Source organism: Tachyglossus aculeatus, chromosome 9 (genome assembly GCF_015852505.1).
Source record: "Tachyglossus aculeatus isolate mTacAcu1 chromosome 9, mTacAcu1.pri, whole genome shotgun sequence".
NCBI classification, from domain to species: Eukaryota; Metazoa; Chordata; class Mammalia; order Monotremata; family Tachyglossidae; genus Tachyglossus; species Tachyglossus aculeatus.
Genome location: NC_052074.1, coordinates 48,821,853 through 48,840,303, shown reverse-complemented (window position 1 = coordinate 48,840,303; position 18,451 = coordinate 48,821,853). Strand labels below are relative to the sequence as shown.

General features: G+C 37.8%; 1 protein-coding gene across 1 annotated transcript in view; it reads right to left on the bottom strand.

Annotated features, from left to right (window-relative positions):
- Positions 1 to 18,451, bottom strand: part of PSMD14 (proteasome 26S subunit, non-ATPase 14) — a 73,099-nt gene that overhangs the window by 29,344 nt on the left and 25,304 nt on the right. Inside the window, exons 4-7 of the mRNA XM_038751379.1 lie at positions 10,289 to 10,360; positions 9,912 to 10,031; positions 8,441 to 8,511; positions 7,272 to 7,422 (exon numbers count right to left, since the gene is read on the bottom strand). Of these exons, the coding sequence (XP_038607307.1) occupies positions 7,272 to 7,422; positions 8,441 to 8,511; positions 9,912 to 10,031; positions 10,289 to 10,360 (414 nt within the window). The remainder of the gene's footprint in view (positions 1 to 7,271; positions 7,423 to 8,440; positions 8,512 to 9,911; positions 10,032 to 10,288; positions 10,361 to 18,451) is intronic.

Below are 18,451 nucleotides of genomic sequence, written 5' to 3'. Positions count from 1 at the left end.
TCAGTGGAAAGGAACACTCCCTGCCCAAAACTTCCTCACCTCTCCCACTTCTACAACTCAAAATGGTCTTACCAGAATTTACCTGGAAGAATTTGGGGGTCACTCTAGCCCAGCCACTAGGAATCACTGCCAGTAGCCTTCAGGGGAACCCACTACTTAACGTCCTTTGAATCAAATGACAACTCGGCCACTACAGAAGGTGGAAAATATACTGTAGAAAGTTTACTTACCTAACACCAAGTACCCAGGAACCCTACCTCACTGTCATCATCTTTCCACATAATGGCAAGAATAAGGTGGTTCTGATGACTTTCACAAATATGAGATAGGCCTTTGCCAACCAGGACATAACAGGCACAGATCATGCAGAGTACATGTCGTAGCATGATGAACCTTTTCTGAAAAACCACAGAATCTAGATTGTGCTATTACGTAGACCCCTGATCTTTGCCATGTCCTATGATGTTCCTTTCCCAGGTTTCTGTGAACAAAGACGTTCTTTCTGATCCACTGAACTCAGTGTCAGGACTCAATGAAAATAGAGGCTGATATTTAAAATAAATAGTGGACATAAAGGACTGTAAATATGATGTGTACAATTCCATATCAGTATTGGGCAGGAGTCAGAGCAGCTAAAAACTTGACTGTCCAGTATAAAACTGGAAGGATGATCACTTTAGTCACTACAACAATGAACCAGAAACTCCTAAGAATTTCCAATTTTGTCATTTTATGGTGGCTCTTTCTCCTGTCCACCTACTGGTAAAACTATAAAATATTGCTTTCTAGTATATTAACAACTGTGTAATTTTACAATATTTTAAGCATTAAAGCATTTTAACTATTGAAACTTTCTTCCTAATGGAAAGAGAACAGGGCTAGAAGTTAGAAATTCAACCATGATGCGAACCATAATAGGTGGCCAAAAGATGGCACACACTGCCTGACAGTTTTATAATACAACTGAGAAATAGCGTAAGAAATTCTAATCTGTTAGATGAAAGTTTTCAGTCCACAAATTTGGGGATAGATCGCATGTTGGTAGGATGTATTCAAAGAGTTACATTTAGCGCCTGTAGTAAAACGTGGTTTATTTTTCCTCCTGAATAGCCCTACTGTTGGTACAGTGGAAAGAACACAGCTCTAGGAAACAGGATACTTTGAGTTCTAGTCCCGCTTCTGTCTGTAGCTGGCTAACGTGAGCGAAGGCCACACAAAATTTGCAATGTGCTGCACCCCTACCTGTCTTTTCAGGTGCCCTAGTGCGAAAATGACTGACAGGCCCAAGAGGGTGCAAGTAACAATGTACAAACTAATAGTTTAGAATTTCTGGAAAATCCCACCATCATCATTTTCTCTTGTTCTTTTTCAATCCAGATAAATAGTAAGTTCAAGAAAGCAATCTTCTGTTGCATAGACTGGCCTCTGTCACCAGCCCTCTGACTCTCCCCTCCAAGTCCCCCAAAATGCTGAAGTGGGAGGGATAATAATAATGATGGTATTTGTTAATCACTTACTGTGTGCAAAGCACTGACAATCAGTGTACCTGGCACCCAGTACCCAGTATGGGGGCTGTTCTTGACCAGTGTGAATGCTGAGTGGTCTTTTTCCCTGCCTGGCTGGGTGCAGCTAAAAGAAAAAACCAGCTGAAAACGGCCTGTGGTCGGGTGAGGTCTGGAGCTGCCCACTTAGATCCTCTGTGGCCACTTTCCATCTCAAAGGGGCAGAGGGGCCCAGCTACTTTCTGCCTAGCTTCCTGCAAAACTTTTTGCTGTGGAGATGAAGCTAATGGCACTTCCCTCACAGTGTTGAGTCTAAGGGAGGGCATTACACTCTTGTGCCACATTTGGGTTCAAGAAGAACCATATGTAGTTCTCAAGTCACTGGTTCATGATGCCTGGCCTAAAATATGGAAAGGCAGGCTAATTCTGATAGTTGCTTCCTTCTGTTTCACAAAATGCTGAATATTCCAAGATGATAGCTTAAAGTTCATCTATAGCATTGACTTTCAACTTTGTTAAAGGCTCAATATTTTTATTGGAAGCAAACTATTATTATTAAGCAGATTACTCTCAATCCTTCCTTAAGAGAGAAGACACTTGATACTTGGTTTACCTAAGGGACTTATTCCCAATACCACCTAGTGTACTGTGGAGGACTAACTGCACCTTGGGTGTCACTCTAGACCTTCAGCCCATTGTGGGCAGGGACTGTCTCTCTTTATTTGCTGTACTGTACTTTCCAAGCACTTAGTACCTTGCTTTGCACACAGTGAGCACTCAATAAATACAACTGAATGAATGAATGAATGCCAAACACTAGGTCAGCTTGGCACCCAGAGTAGCCACTCCCATGTCTCCGTCCTCTTTACCTAATGACGCTGTTCAAAGAGATGTAGCGTGACTTAGATGATAGAGCACAGGACTGGGAGTCAGAAGGACCTGGTTTCTAATCCCAGATCCACCACTTTCTGCTGTGTGACCTTGGGCAAGTCACATCTTCTCTGTGTCTTAGTTACCTCAACTTCAAAATGGAGATTAATACTGTGAGCCCCACATGGGACAACCTGATCACCTCGTATCCCCCCCAGCACTTAGAACAGAGCACATAGTAAGCGCTTAAATGCCATTATTATTATTTACCCCAGCGCTTAGTACACTGCCTGGCATATAGTAAGCGCTTAAATACCATAGGAGAAAGAAAAAAAAATTAATTTTATGGGGAAGTTATCATGTTTTAGCAATTGATACATTTTACTCTATTAAAGTTTAGACCTTTAAGGATTGAATTTGAAAAGACTAACTGAGAAAGTAACGTGAGTAAATACTTTAAAAGTCTTTATTTGGAATGACAGAATTCATTACATTGCAGTCTAAAAGGTATTAACACCACCCTATATTATAATGTAGTGCTTTCTAACCCCAAAACCAAAATGCTTTCACATTACCATCTACCATTACCATCGCCCCCTCCTACCTCACCTCCCTTCTCTCCTTCTACTGCCCAGCCCGCACCCTCCGCTCCTCTGCCGTTAATCTCCTCACTGTACCTCGTTCTCGCCTGTCCCGCCGTCGACCCCCGGCCCACGTCATCCCCCGGGCCTGGAATGCCCTCCCTCTGCCCCTCCGCCAAGCTAGCTCTCTTCCTCCCTTCAAGGCCCTGCTGAGAGCTCACCTCCTCCAGGAGGCCTTCCCAGACTGAGCCCCTTCCTTCCTCTCCCCCTCGCCCCCCTCTCTATCCCCCCATCTTACCTCCTTCCCTTCCCCACAGCACCTGTATATATGTATATATGGTTGTACATATTTATTACTCGATTTATTTATTTATTTATTTTACTTGTACATTTCTATCCTATTTATTTTATTTTGTTGGTATGTTTGGTTCTGTTCTCTGTCTCCCCCTTTTAGACTGTGAGCCCACTGTTGGGTAGGGACTGTCTCTATGTGTTGCCAATTTGTACTTCCCAAGCGCTTAGTACAGTGCTCTGCACATAGTATGCGCTCAATAAATACGATTGATTGATTGATTGATTGATTGTCCCATTTTGTCCTCATAACATTCTCCTCACACTGTGAGCCCTGTGAGAGATAGGGACTGTGTCTGACCTGGTTAACTGCTCTACCCCAGTGCTTAGTTTAGTGTTGGCACATACTAAGTACTTAAATTCTATCATCATCATCATCATCATCAAGATTCCTGTTGGCCAGGGGAAAAAATGATAATCCCATTTTAGAGATGATGTAAGAGAGACCGAGAGGGCTCAAGTTCTTATTTATGGCATATGTGAAGAGGTCCACGACTACCCTGGGTCTCTTTAGTCCTTGCCCCATATTCTGGTCACTTGATTATGCAGATACTAAAAAGCTCTCTAACTGTTCCTAGGGAGAACAAATCTTGAATTGAGGAAAAGAAAAACAGAACAAAATATGCATAAAACTAAGCAAAGAATTACAACTCAAGCAGAAAATGTCTCTGGTGACTGCTGAATCTTTTATTTTTCTTGAATAAATTGTAACTAATCCTCAGGAAATAGCTAGTCAGGAAGATAAATCCTTAAAACTAGACAGACATTAGTACAGCCTTTCACTTTTTCTTAGAGAATAGAGCTCAACATGGCTAAGGTTGCATGATACAGAGCTATTTAGTGATTAGATATTTGAAAGGTCCTTTCTAAGTAAGATGAAGAACGAGGCAATTTAGTCAACAAACAGTAATTCAGCTAAGAAAAAAGCTATCAGAAAATGGTAATAAAAATTTCAGGAGTTATTTAATGAAAGGTGCTCTATTTATGGTAACCAGCAAAAAGGATCACTTTCCAAATGCATTCTCCAGGAGACACCTTCCTAGCTGCCTTTCCTGAAGGGTTTTAGCAAAACCCAGGCATAGGATGGCTTCAAGATTTTCCCAGAAGACACTTCTTTTCCCACAACACAAAGAACTAAAAGAAATCCAAAAGCAAGTTCTCGCACCTAGAGCCACTGCAGGATGGACATATCAGGTCAGCAGTGGACTGAAGGACTTACAATGGGGAAAAAAAATCTCACAAAAGCAGTTGCTATATCCCTTGAAAAACAGAATGAAAGGCACTTGAATCCGTGTATTTGGCAAGCACACTGAGAAATGTAAGCTATCTTGAGGCTCAGTTCTTTAAATTCAAAGAGAAAGCAATAAGTGAGGTCTGCCGTAGTAAATCGTCTCTTGTTACATTACAACACTGTTCATTAGTAGCTTCTGGCAATGGTGGTTATTTTATATTCTAGTGGAATAAGCTAGAGAGATGCCAGCTCCATTCATTTCAAAGTTCTGCTGAAATACAAAATACATTTATGCTCCATAATATTACGCAGAACACAGGCAAGTGGTGCCAAATGCTATGCAGAAAGATATTGGAATAAGTTACCACGTGAGGTTGTGGAATCTCCTTCCCTGGAGATTTAAGAACAGAATGCATATACCCTGGATCTGGAATGATTTAGATGAAGCCTTCTCTGAAGGTTCCTTTTGTCTTTACATTTCTATGATAAGATTCCAAAGTAAATTATCGGTAAGATAAGCATTTGTGAAATAATTATAATTTCAACTCCTGATATATGTGGGACTTTTAAAAATTTTGAGCACCTGCTAGACCAATTTCAAAAAGTTAGATACTGAGCTACTAATATTTATGTGCACCCAGGCAACTTATGCTTACACTAGTACAGTAGTAGTTTTTATACAAACAGGATCTTTCCTCAATGTTTTTCATGGATCAGTAAAACCAGAATACATGGATTACATAATGGGAAATAGGTTTTGCGTATACAGAATCATTTAACCACATAATATTTCTGATGGTTATATTCAAATCCTGACCACCATACAACATAATATAGTCAACATGAATTTTCTCATTGGGTTTAGTAGGAACACTTAATTTAATAACATTATGCAGACACCTAGAAATTAATACTCAACTAAAATGAAACTATGCTACATTTAAACCTTACATGATTTCTTAAAACATGACAAGAAAAACCAAACTTAGAACATGCAAGGCAACACATGGAATTCATGTATTTACATTAATTTAATACTGCAACTAAAGACGAACGTTTGTGTAATTCTTAGCTTGAGTCAAACCAATAAGGATACAGGATTTGTGAATAGAAAGTCCCACACAAAAAGGTGCTACTTGATTTAAAATTACACTTTGATCATAATTCAACATTTAAACATTATAGCAGAAAAATAAGTCAAAGCAATGTTTATTGCTTCTACTCTAAAATAACTGAGTATTTTTTACATTAAATAACTACTTGGATAATAAGCAAAAGATTACAACAAAGGGCATCTTGCATACTGTTGAGAATTAAAGTCCATTGGCGGGCTACCATATTTTATAACCAACAGAAATCAAGGACTCCTTTTTCACCCAGATCAGTTAAATAACTATGCACTTAGAAAGAATTAAATGGATAACAATATTTCTAGCTGCCACAGCATCAGAAGTTATTTATTTTGAATTTCTCTTGCATATCAGTTTCTAAAGACAGTTTCTATCGACAGTTTCTACTCTGAAAAGCAAAATCAAGACTAATAAGATCATGATTTAGGAGACTCCAATTTTAATCCGTCGTAATAGTATGATGTCAGAAAGTGTCAGACTATAAATTCATGACAGATAAGCACTGTGAAGTAACAGTAATATTTGGTTTGCTTGAGCTGGTGAACAGACGCAATGTAATCTGCACTACAACTCAAGTTGTTCTGATATATTGCAAAACAATATTTATTTTTAAGTACCCTAAAGAGTATTTATATAGACTGCATAAAAAGATCCCACAAATATATTGTGATTTTATTTTAACGATTATTCCACACTACAATGGAAGTACATGCTCAAACAAGACACCTCAGCAGTATTTTAAGGCAGTAACCACCTAGCCAATTTCTGTACGTTCTGTAGTTTTTCTAATCCACTCTCCCTGTGGTTGAGCAAAATCGAATTGCCTCTCACATTTGCAGACAGCTCTGTGAAGGTGATAATAGAGCTGCTCCCTGCTGTCATGAGGCAGGAAATAGGAAAATGGCATATGGGGCTAGAAAGAAAGAAATAAAAAAAAAAAAGAAGAACTAAACAAGAACAAAAGAGATTTCAACAAAGGACAACTATAACCCAATATGCTTTGCAAGTTAATCTCTTTTCAAAATCATTTAACATACTTAATGATTCATCTGTGTCCTTACTCAAAAATGTGAATGGGGGGGGGAACATGTCTTTGGGGGAAAGTTTTCATTATCTAAACATTTACAGCATACAACACTGCCATGTTATGTGCAACATCTTTAAAACAAAGCACTAGAACTAGATGCTAGTGTTGTATCCATCCCAAAATTACTCTTCATAAAATGTAGACAGGCTGTTTAAACACAATTTGTCAAAATATTAACAAAACACTTGTGTACAGTAGGCTTTTCCAGTCTGTTCATTTAAAGAGATTTCAAATTTTTAAAGAGTTAAAAAATAAATAATTGATCAATTTGAAAATTGAAACTAGCCCAACCGTCTAACTTTGGGGCCATCTTAAAAAAATTAAAAAATTATTCAAATGACGACATAGGTCTGTCTTTTATAACTTTTTTGTGTATTTTCAGCATTAAAGACGTAGAATACTGTCCAAGCAGTAGGTAATTTCGTTTGACATAAATCAGACTGTTTAAACACATCTCTGAATATCTGTATTTGTAAAGGTGTAAAGAAGGAAAGCCCACCAAAAGAAAAAAAAACATACCTTTCCTTTTACACTCTGAATGGGATCCACTACCACGGCTACAGCCCTCTCTGACAGGGCTTCAAAACTCTGCTGAGTATTGATATCCACACCCGAAAGCCAACAGCCAAAGCCAGGGTGACTGTGATACCAACCAACAACCATTTCAGGCCTGAAACAAAGAGGGCATTCATTTGTGATATGAAAAGACGCAACACTAAAAGGGTATAAATTAGGAGGACAGACAAGAAGCACACAGGTGTGAAAATGCACCATTAGAAACACTGGAATCATTCACCATACTATCGTGAAAACATGGAAATGAGGAAGTGTGACAAAGGAGTGCTATCATTAAGAGATGCACATTAGCAGTGGTAGATCAGGTTTTCAGTTTTTCACCCTGTTACCACACCTTCCCTGAGCCAGTTTTTACCCTTTCAGTAGTCGAGTAAATATCTACTCTTTAACTCCTTAGCACTGGGAGTTAGATTGCCCCGGCACAAAGTCCATTTTTAACAATGGACGCCAGGATCCACCATGGTGAAGGATTAAATATCAATTAAACCAGCAGTAGAGGTAGGAACTCAGTCAAAAAGCAATTTGCACTGTTCAGCGGAGCTGCTGAGCCTTTTGCTAACATTAATTTTGAAGTTTTTTCCACAGTAAAAGAATCTGAACAAGAAAATGACAACTGTTGAGAGGTATAGAGTGAAATAGCAAAATTTTCTTAATACCAGGGATATATTTTACTTTGCTTTCCCTACTTGTAAGTGGTAACTGCATGCCTAGAGGTAGGGTTAAATATCAAAATACTCAATTTTTTGCAACTATTAAAACACATGGAAAACCTAAGCGACTTCAATTATAAGTAACTAGAAAGTAACTCCATATGCTGAACAGAGGGGAGGCTTCAGTCTGCTCCTACTATGTGATAGCTAGGAATTTTAATGTAACACAGTTCTCTGGTTGGCAAGTTTTTCTCATTGTGTAAATCACAGAGGGAAAAGTACTATGTAGGGGATGTATAGCAGTAATACAATATACTCTTAGGCAGTGAGTTTATTTATATTTTTGCAGTGAGATGATTTACAGTAATTCATGAGCTGCTTTTAAGCAGGTTCCTAAAAAAGTATACAAACTATCTAATTTACAAACTATCTCTACTATCTAGTAATCTGTACATTACTTACCTCCCTGTCTGCTTCAGCATATCCAACATTTTGGCCTGAAATACTGGGTCAACTGCTTCCACGCTGACACCCTGGGTAAAGAAAACAATTAGATTCATTACTGACAGTTCTGAAATGCAGAAAAGTTTCATAAACTATTTTAGTGGTGTAAATTTTTTATTTGTATTAAATATTGATATTCTCATTTCTACCACTCGATCCTGCTAAAATGGTTAATTTTTCTTGAGAAAACACCTACTGGGTAACAAATCCTTCAATATTAATCACATCAAAGCATACCGATGAAGTCATTAATGAATAACTGAGAATCTTAAAAAGATTTTTATTCTACTAAGTACTCGAAACTTCAAACACTATTCATTTGGCTTCCTATGCATTTTACCATAAGTTTCCAAGATCAGCTTGGAGTGCAGCATGGTTTAGTGAGTAGAAAGAGCACTGGACTGGGAGTTAGAGGACATGAGTTCTAATCCATGCTCCATCATCCATCTGCTGTGTGACCATGGGCAAGTCACTAACTTCTCCGTGTAGGACAGGGACTGTGAACAAGTTAATTAGATTGTATTTACACCAGTGCTTAGCACAGTGCCTGGCACATAGTAAGCTCCTGGGCAAGTACAGAACTGTTGAGATCGATTTTGCTCTACATCAGAGATATTAAATAGCTATAGAAGCTATATTTCAGAGCAACACTAGCTTGAGCAACTCCTTGCCAACTAAATCCAAAATGAAAAATATTACTCCTACAAAATCTATGACTGTTGAGGTGGGCAGAAAGTAGCCATCTTGTATGTCATGATATGGAAAGTAGAGCTGAATTTATATTTGTCTTCATCCTGTGTAACTTTGACTATCTGCCACATTGGCAGAGAAAAATTCAGAAAATGTGCTCACTATTTATTTGCAAAATAAGTTTGGTTACTTTCAAAAACTCTGAAAAATACACTGGTACTTCTGCAAATAATCCATTGGCCTTAAAATTTTTTGTTCCTAGTAGTTTATGTAAATAACATGCTTTTTTTGGCCACCAAAGAAACAGTTTTAAAATACATATTAAGGACTGCTCTTAGAATGCAAAAGGAAATTGAAACAAACAGGGCAACAAAACCTAGAAAAAAATGCTTAAATGATGTTTGGAAACTGTTTTAATGATAAAGGGAATATCACAAACAACAATAAAATTATTTCTTCTTTGTGTTTAAATGTAATATTCTGATGTCAACTCCTGTGTCCTGCTGCATTACTTTCTGACAGAATCACATATACTCTATCTCTCTCTGTATATATATGTATATACATATATATATGTGAGACTAAGTGACAAATTGGTAAAGAAATTTATATTTTTAACATTGTATTATTTTTTCTCCTTCAAACTGATGAAGCGCAAAAAGTATAACATGATGCATAGTTGCTGGGGGGGGGGACGAATCCACATGTACTTTAGGCCAGAAACTGCGAAAGTACTCACTGTTCCTGACTGAGGCATAGCAAACACATCAATCACTCTGACTGTGTAGTCATCAACAAATTCTCCTAGCATCAGACCCATAACTTCCATTGGAACCCCCGCACGGCCATGCTTCAACATCTGTAAATAAAAATGGAAGTCACAATTATAATCAAAGCATACTTCTAATCTTTTTGCTCTGTTTCAGAACGTCACTAAAAAAACACTCATCCCAGAACAGAAGGGACATTCCTGTAAATAAGTATATTAAAATAATGCCACTTAATGTAATAGCTTCTGACTGGAAGTGTTAAGGTGCAAATGTATTTGAAACCAAAACGGTCAATAGTGTAATTCACAGGCAACAAGGGCATGAGACTCAAGCACCTACTGCTTACCTTTAACAGTGCCAGGGAAGAGATATAAACCTGTTCTGCTGTATCTACAGCAGGAGCATCTGTAGGAGGACCCTAGAAAACAAAGAGTATCAATCATTACCAATGTTTACAACCTCAACACATGATTTTCTTATTCCTATGATATTGTACTTTTTGTGTACATTAGAAAACCCTTTTTTACATGATACAAATTTCCATCATAACTTCCGACTCAAAGTAAGATGCTAAACCATTCAGCAAGGCTAACATGCCTCAGCTGTAAAATAGCTCCAGATCAACAATTAACAATGTGTTTCTTAGGGACTGGTGAAATGTAAAAGCTGTTAGGTTAACACACCACCAACAAAAATTTCCCTGTGCTTAATCAGCCATTAGTTAAAGGTAACTTTAGGAAAGGTCTTTGAAAGTGCTTTACAGATTACATAGGTAGGGTGAGAAAAAAATGGACTCCCAATCCCAAGGTAAAAAAAGCTGTGATGAAATTACTGGAGTAGCTTGTTGCTTCATGCAAAGGTTTAAAAAAAAACAAACAAAAAAACCACTCCAAAATTAACATAATTGCATAAGGTGTGGAAAAAATGGTTCAGACTATATAGTAAAGCACTCCAAACCTATACTGGCTTTATTTTAGTGTGACTCAAATAGATATTACCATGTCTAAGGCAACCGGAGAGATGGTAAAAGGTGATTTAAACAGACACACCTCTACTCTCTTGATCTGCAATCTAAAACAGTCTCTCTCCTATCAGCATAAAACACTGCCAATGCTGGGGATTAACTAAATAAAGGATGTCACAGTCAGATAGATGTTTCCATCTTGAAAACTTGCCCAAGCCTGTTCCATACTTTCCTACTGTCTGAAGAAATACTTCTGGTTAGAAAGGGGCTAGTGCTACACTGTTTAAATTCTCTTTCTCTGACATCTGTGAAACTTGTAGGGACAGATTTTTCTTTATAGGTGATTATACTGAAGGTTCCATTTTAGCACACAAATATATCACCGTACAAAGAGTATAAATAATGTAAAACTAAATACTGTAGAATTCTCATCACAAGTGCTCTAGATGTAAATAAATATAATTGTAAATATCACAGTTTTGAGAATTTAGCAATGTCTTTTATTAAGGGAAAATTACCAGAACCATATATAATTTTTTTTCACATCATGTATGGTACATTTATTTACAAGTGACATTCAAATAAATAATAATTGTGGTATTTGTTAAGTGCTTACAATGTTCAAGCACTGTATGAAATGCTTGGGTAGATAAAAGATAATCAGTGAGACACAGTCCCTGTCCCCTACTGGGCTCACAGTCTAAACAGGAGAGAAAACAGGTATTGAATCCAAATTTTGCGGAGGAGGAAACAGAGGCACAGAAATGACTTGCCCCAAATCCCAAAACATAAAAGTGGCCAAGCCAGTATTAGTAAACATGGCCTGTGACTCCCAGGCATGTGTTCTTTCCACTAGATCACAGTGTTTTTTACAAAGCTACCATTCAGATTATTTTTACAATTATATTTTACCATTATTCAAATGAATTCATTTTTTCATAATATTTTTCTCACAAAGATATTTCAATGTACTTTGGGCTTTATAATCCTTTCATGCATGCATAAAATGCTTAAATTCACAAACATAAGCTAAAATGCACTAATTGAAAAAAGGCTTCTTTGGTGAAAGATGATTTCTGGAACGGAGAAATTATGTTTGTATTCACAGGTTGGTCAAACCCAAACTCTCTTCCCTCACTGACAGCACTCTATTTTATTTTATCATTTGCGAAACTGGACACAAACCACACCTCAGTATCAATTCTGGGCATAACGGTGGAATACTGAACTAGAAGATTGAAGAGCAGTTCAGAACTGATCAGTAAATGCATCTGCCACCGTCCAAGTTGTGGCTTATTTACTACTTTTACGATGTAGACAAGACTTACCTCCTACTTAGACTTTGAGCTCCATGTGGGACAGGGATTGTGTCCAAACTGATTAACTTGTATCTACAGACAACTACTCTCTCCAACTTAAAAGCCATCTTTAAATCACATCTCATCCAAGAGGCTCTACCTAAGCCCACATTTCCTCTACCCACTTTCTCCTTTGTGTCCATTATGCACTTGACTGTTTCTACTTTATTACTCACTTTGTTACTCATCCCAGTCACCCAACACTTATGTAAATATCCTTTCACTTTGCTATTTCCCCTATCTGTACTTTAATGTCTGTCTCCCCATTCTGTTGTACTGTACTTTCCCCAAATATTTGGTGCAGTGCTCTGTACACAAGTAAGCACTTGAATATTATTGCTTGATGAACTCTTTCAGTGACGTACAACTACTGTTTCTGCTCCCTGTGGTCGTACAGTCTTTATTGCCAGCTATTTCTTCCCGCTGCCACCCTTGAACTTCCCGTGGCAGTACCTGTGTAGTAAGTGGGTCAGGCAAATGAGTTTTCAAGCAAAATTTGTAAGGCTAATAATGAGCCCCTTGCCTATCTAAAGTTTACACTGTTCATTAACATTAGCTCATTTAGCACATAAAATAAACACGACTACATACATGTTTTATCATAAAGATAGCACACAGTTTCTTTTGCAAAAGAATGTAAAAAAAAACACAACTATGCAAGTATTGGAAATATTCAGTGGCCAACCCACCTAAAACAATTACTAAATGAATTGCTGGGAGAGCCCAGCCCTGAACGCATTGATAGGCTGCACCCATTCCAATTTCACATTCTGTGGTCTGGAGTTACTTTTCAATTAACTTTGGCATATCCTTTGCCTTGGCAGCTGACACTGAGGCCATGCTGCTATCCACAGGGCTGGAGTCATAAGCACGAAGAATGCAGGGAAAAGTCCTGACTTCGAGGGAAAAGACTAGCCTCGAATTGTCTCGATGGGATCAAGGCTATTCACCTGGTGGGGTGACTCCATCTCTTGGCCTCCCCCATTTATGATCAAGGGGCCAGTGAGGGGAAAAATAAAGAACAATGACCCAACAGCATCACTTCCAATTACTATTAAAGATCAACAATAATTCTAAATCTGAACTGACTACTGAAAACAAACGAAAGTATTTAAAATAGTCATAGAAATTGGCATATGTCTATTCACGACAGGTGTCTAATGACACAAAAGGTCCTAGTTAAATCTGAAAATGCAGATTATTTCCCCCAAAGTCCAGGAACTTCCTCTAAAGATCACATCCAGCTTCTGCCATATCGGAAAGAAAACACACGCTCTTGTCATCTCAACTGTTTGTGGGGAGAGGCACGCCGTGCTTAGAATTAAAAAAGCCCTCTCCACCTGAGCAGCTCATATGCAGACAAAGCTAAAATAAGGCAGGATCTGATTGCTTTTAGGCCTAGCCCTGAAGAACAGCTGTAAGTACCAGACCCACTAGCTCACACCTTTCAGATACTGCAGGAAGGGCCAAAAGCTGCGTTTCGAAAAATCAAAAGGGATCGTGATTTACAGTTTAGTTTTCAATATAAGAAAGGCTTTAGGCTTCCAAGAGGGTGCTAATATTGCCTACATCATGCTATGGGACTGCTGCGAGGAAGAGGGTTTGAACGTAGATGGCCAAATTACAATAGAGAAATTCATTTAGCCATCACTTCCTGATGGCTGGAACCTGGGGTGGTTCATGTTGAGACTGGGGAAAGCCAAGAAGTCTACACTGAAATCAAGATCTCTTGTCCAGAGAACACTGGGAAACCGAGTTTGGGGCAATCCAGGGTAGGGAGACAGAAGAGGAGGGATCTACTCTGAACCAAGATCTCTGAGGTCTTAGAAGTAAACCAATTCCCAGGCTTGCTCTGTTCTGGGACCTAGGCTGGAACAAGACAGGGAATGTGTCTGTTTATTGTTACACTGTACACTACTACTACTACTAATAATGGCATTTATTAAGCGCTTACTATGTGCAAAGCACTGTTCTAAGTGCTGGGGAGGATACAAGTTGATCAGGTTGCCCCACGAGGGGCTCACAGTCTTAATCCATCCCCATTTTACAGATGAGGTAACAGGCACAGAGAAGTTAAGTGACTTACCCAAAGTCACACAGCTGACAAGAGGCAGAGCAGGGATTTGCACCCGTGACTTCTGACTCCCAAGTCCATGCTCCTTCCACTGAGCCACGTTACTTCTCCAGTCGCTTAGTACAGGGCTTTGCACACAATAAGTGCTCAATAAATACAACTGAATGAATGAAAACTGGCATCTGAGACCAGAAAGCTATAGTAGAGTTCAGGTGGTTACTCTGCCAAGTAAATTCACAATAGCAGGTGTGGATGGAGAACAGGGAAGAAGAAACACAAGGTTTAAGGAGCAAATGAATTTGAGATAAGCAGGTTGTAAATAAATGGTTATTTCTAACACTAAAAAACTCCGTCCAGTTCAAAACCTTCGTTAGCTTTCAGATAGGCCATCTACTTACTTTAACTCAATTTATGCTTTTTGCAGAGAACAATTTGGAAAAATGCAGCAATACAGCCTTTTGGTAAACTAGTACGGTTTCAAGAGGAAATTGAAAGGATCACATAGGTTTCAAGTTTTCAAAGCAGAGAAAATTATGTCGTTGATATAGCCTGATCTGCTAAGATGATAAATCAACCAATAAACTTTGAGTGATTCTTCGATAAAGATTTTGGAGTAACTCAAAGAAATGCTCTTCACTGAATCTAGTTGCTTACTTCATTCAATCAAACTTTTACAGCAAGTTTTGACAACAATGACTTGAACATTAAAAAGTTCCAACTTGAGGCAAAGCTGAATAATTTATAGGAACAATTGTCTATTTATATTTTACTGTACTTTGAAAGCTAAATAAATAAATGACACGCAAATATAGTTTTCTATAGTTTTTAGAGGGAGTCAAATACCTGGATCTAAAGTTATGTACTCTTGTCACTTTACGTGTCCACAAACTGTTCACTGGGAATGCATGGGTTGAGAATGGCCACAGGTTTTGTGAAGGGAAAGGAGAAATGAGTCTTGGGAGTGGCAGATTAGTTTGAAGAGGTAATGGATTAGAAGGATCTAGTTTTTGGTCATCATCATCATCAATCACATTTATTGAGCGCTTACTATGTGCAGAGCACTGTACTAAGTGCTTGGGAAGTACAAATTGGCAACATATAGAGACAGTCCCTACCCAACAGTGGGCTCACAGTCTAAAAGGGGGAGACAGAGAACAAAACCAAACATACTAACAAAATAAAATAAATAGAATAGGTCCTTCCTGTCCTGCCTGGAAACACTCAGACCCTCTTTGGCCCATTTAGACTTTTAGCCCCTACTAAGATTGCGAACCCCATGTGGGAAAAGTACTGTGTCTAACCTGATTATCTTTTATTCATTCATTCAATCATATTTACTGAGCACTTACTGTGTGTAGAACACTTTACTAAGTGCTTGGGAAGTACAAGTTGGCAACATATAGAGACAGTCCCTACCCAACAACGGGGTCACAGTCTAGAAGGGGGAGACAGACAACAAAACAAAACAAAACATATTAACAAAATAAAATAAATAGAATAGTAAATATGTACAAGTAAAATGGAGTAATAAATCTGTACAAACATATATTCAGGTGCTGTGGGGAGGGGAAGGAGGTAGGGCTGGGGGGGAGGGGGAGTACAGTGCTTTGCACATAATAAAAGCTTAACAAGTACAATTAGGATTATTAGGTTTATTCATTGCCCCACCTCAAGTTCTTTGGACTGGTTTGGGCGAGAGTGGAAGTCCAGCCCAAACATCTTGGAACTTGGGGCAATGGCTCCAACCTTGCCCACAGAGTTGGGTGCATAGTGTCACAATAGACAGCATTCAGGGGATAAAATATTTACATGTTCTTTCACTTTGGTGCCCGGCTTAAGTTTTAAAATTTTGAGCTTTTGTGAATTTTTCAGCTTGCCTCTACTGCTTTTACTGCTATTTTATTATATTCACTTCTATTTTATTTATAAAATAAATCAAAACCCCTCACAAAGCAGTACATTCATTGGAGGCCTGATGAAAATGAAACAAAGACATGCTGAAGACAAGCGTTATAATAACTGAACAGCTTGTATAGTAAATCTACAGCTCCTATTGAATGTTTAGATAAAATAGCAAATAAAGCATTAATCAATCAGTGGTGCCTACTGAGTGCTTTCTGCATGCAGAACACTGTATCAAGTGTTTGGGAAAGTAGAAAAGAACAGAAGTGGTAGCCATGATCCCTGCCCACAAGGGGCTTTAGAGTCTAAAGTCTACATTACAGAAGATATGTTTAATTTTAATTGAAATGTTTTTTATACAAGTTATCTATAAAATAGCACTTCCTTCAAGGACTTGAAAACACATGGATTCCACTTATAATAAAAGTTTTCTAAAAATAGGTTTCACAGCAGAACTGGAAACATTTACCAAATGCATAATACAATCCAAATGAAAGTATAATCCTTTAATTTTTAAGCTTTAATGTAAACTTTTTTTGGTATTAGTTAGGCGCTTACTATGTGCCAGGCACTGTTGTAAGCGCTGGGGTAGTTACAAGCTAAGTAATTTGGACACGGTCCATGTCCCATAAGAGGTTCACAGTCTTAATCCCCATTTGACAGATGAAGTAACTGAGGCACCAAGACATTAAGTGATTTGCCCACAGTCACACAGTAGACAAGTGGCAGAGCTGGGATCAGAACATAGGTCCTTCTTACTCCCAGATCTGTGGTCTATCACAAGGCTTGTTTTGGAACGTGCCTCAAGATTTTACTGAATAACCAAAAGGATTTTTTAAAATTACACTTCTTGAATTATTTACCTGACCTATTTATTAAAGACCTCCAGCTTTCAAACATTTAACCACTATAAATCAATGGAAAAAAATTCAATATTCACACCCACATAGAATTCTGAGTATAAGAACTGTTTCTAAAACAAGACAAACTGAACTAATCAGTTATCACTCAAATACTTCAAAGTTCAATACTTATGGAAGTCTTGAAGTCTCAAATTAATACTATCACCCACACCCAGATGCTCCTCTGTCTTTAAACTGTCTAAAAAAGCATTAGTCAGTGAATTGACCTTCCTGCAGGGCAATAATCTCAGCCTTAGGAACCACCACATGGCCTAATCTTTATACATGTTTAAATCTTCTCTCCCTCCCACCCACCATCTACACACACCCATCCCCCAAAGACCCAGTACAAAGATGAATAAATCAATTTTGGGAAAGTGGAATAGAAGTAATTCTTCTACTTAATACATCTGATTTGTTTGTTCATATTTAGTAAAATGAAGAATGCTTAAAAATCACGGATTATTTTTAAAGCATAAAAGGACACTGCCTAGTTTGTGGTTCATCAATTTCTAACGTAGTTAAATTAGATGAAACGTGTGCTTCACTTAGAAGGTTAGAATCTGATCTGGTATAAAAAAGCTGTGACTTTTCCTTGGGCAGCCCTTGTTGACTAAGTGTTAAAAAAGGCATTTGCCATTATAGCAGCATAAAAAACTAGTGCCTTAAAGTGTTACCTACTCAGGCCTTTTAACAAATTTGTTAACACTTTTAGTTATATTACTCCACCTTTCTCTTAGTGTGAACTGGTATCAATTATTTAGCCAATTTTATTATGTTATTAAAATACCTGCTGATTAAATGTGAACCAAAGTGTCATTTTAAAAGAAAATAGTACCAGTGAACAGCAATGCTCCAAAAATGAAGTTGAGATTAATTATGTTGGCAAATGTGATAACATAAAATATTTTAAGAATTTGGAAAAACAAATGCATCCAATTGTTTTGAATAAAAATTATTCAAGACTCGTCCTTACAATAACTGATGTATACACTTATTCCTTAATATAAATTGGTTTTTAAAGGACTGTTAACATCTGTTTTAAACAAAGGGAATTAGATTTCACAAAAGGGGAGGTGATTATACCAAAACCAAACATATGAGCTGAGAAGTTAAGGCAGAATAATTTTTAATTTGATGGTAGCCAATACAGCCCTCAGAAATTTTACATAAAATGTAAAATCTGATGAAACCACCCCCTTCAGTATTCATAATTAAAACCATTAATTCAGAAATAGTGCATGAAATAGGCCAAAAATAAACATACATATAACTACCACCATGTTGTTTATCTCTTACCCAGCAAGGT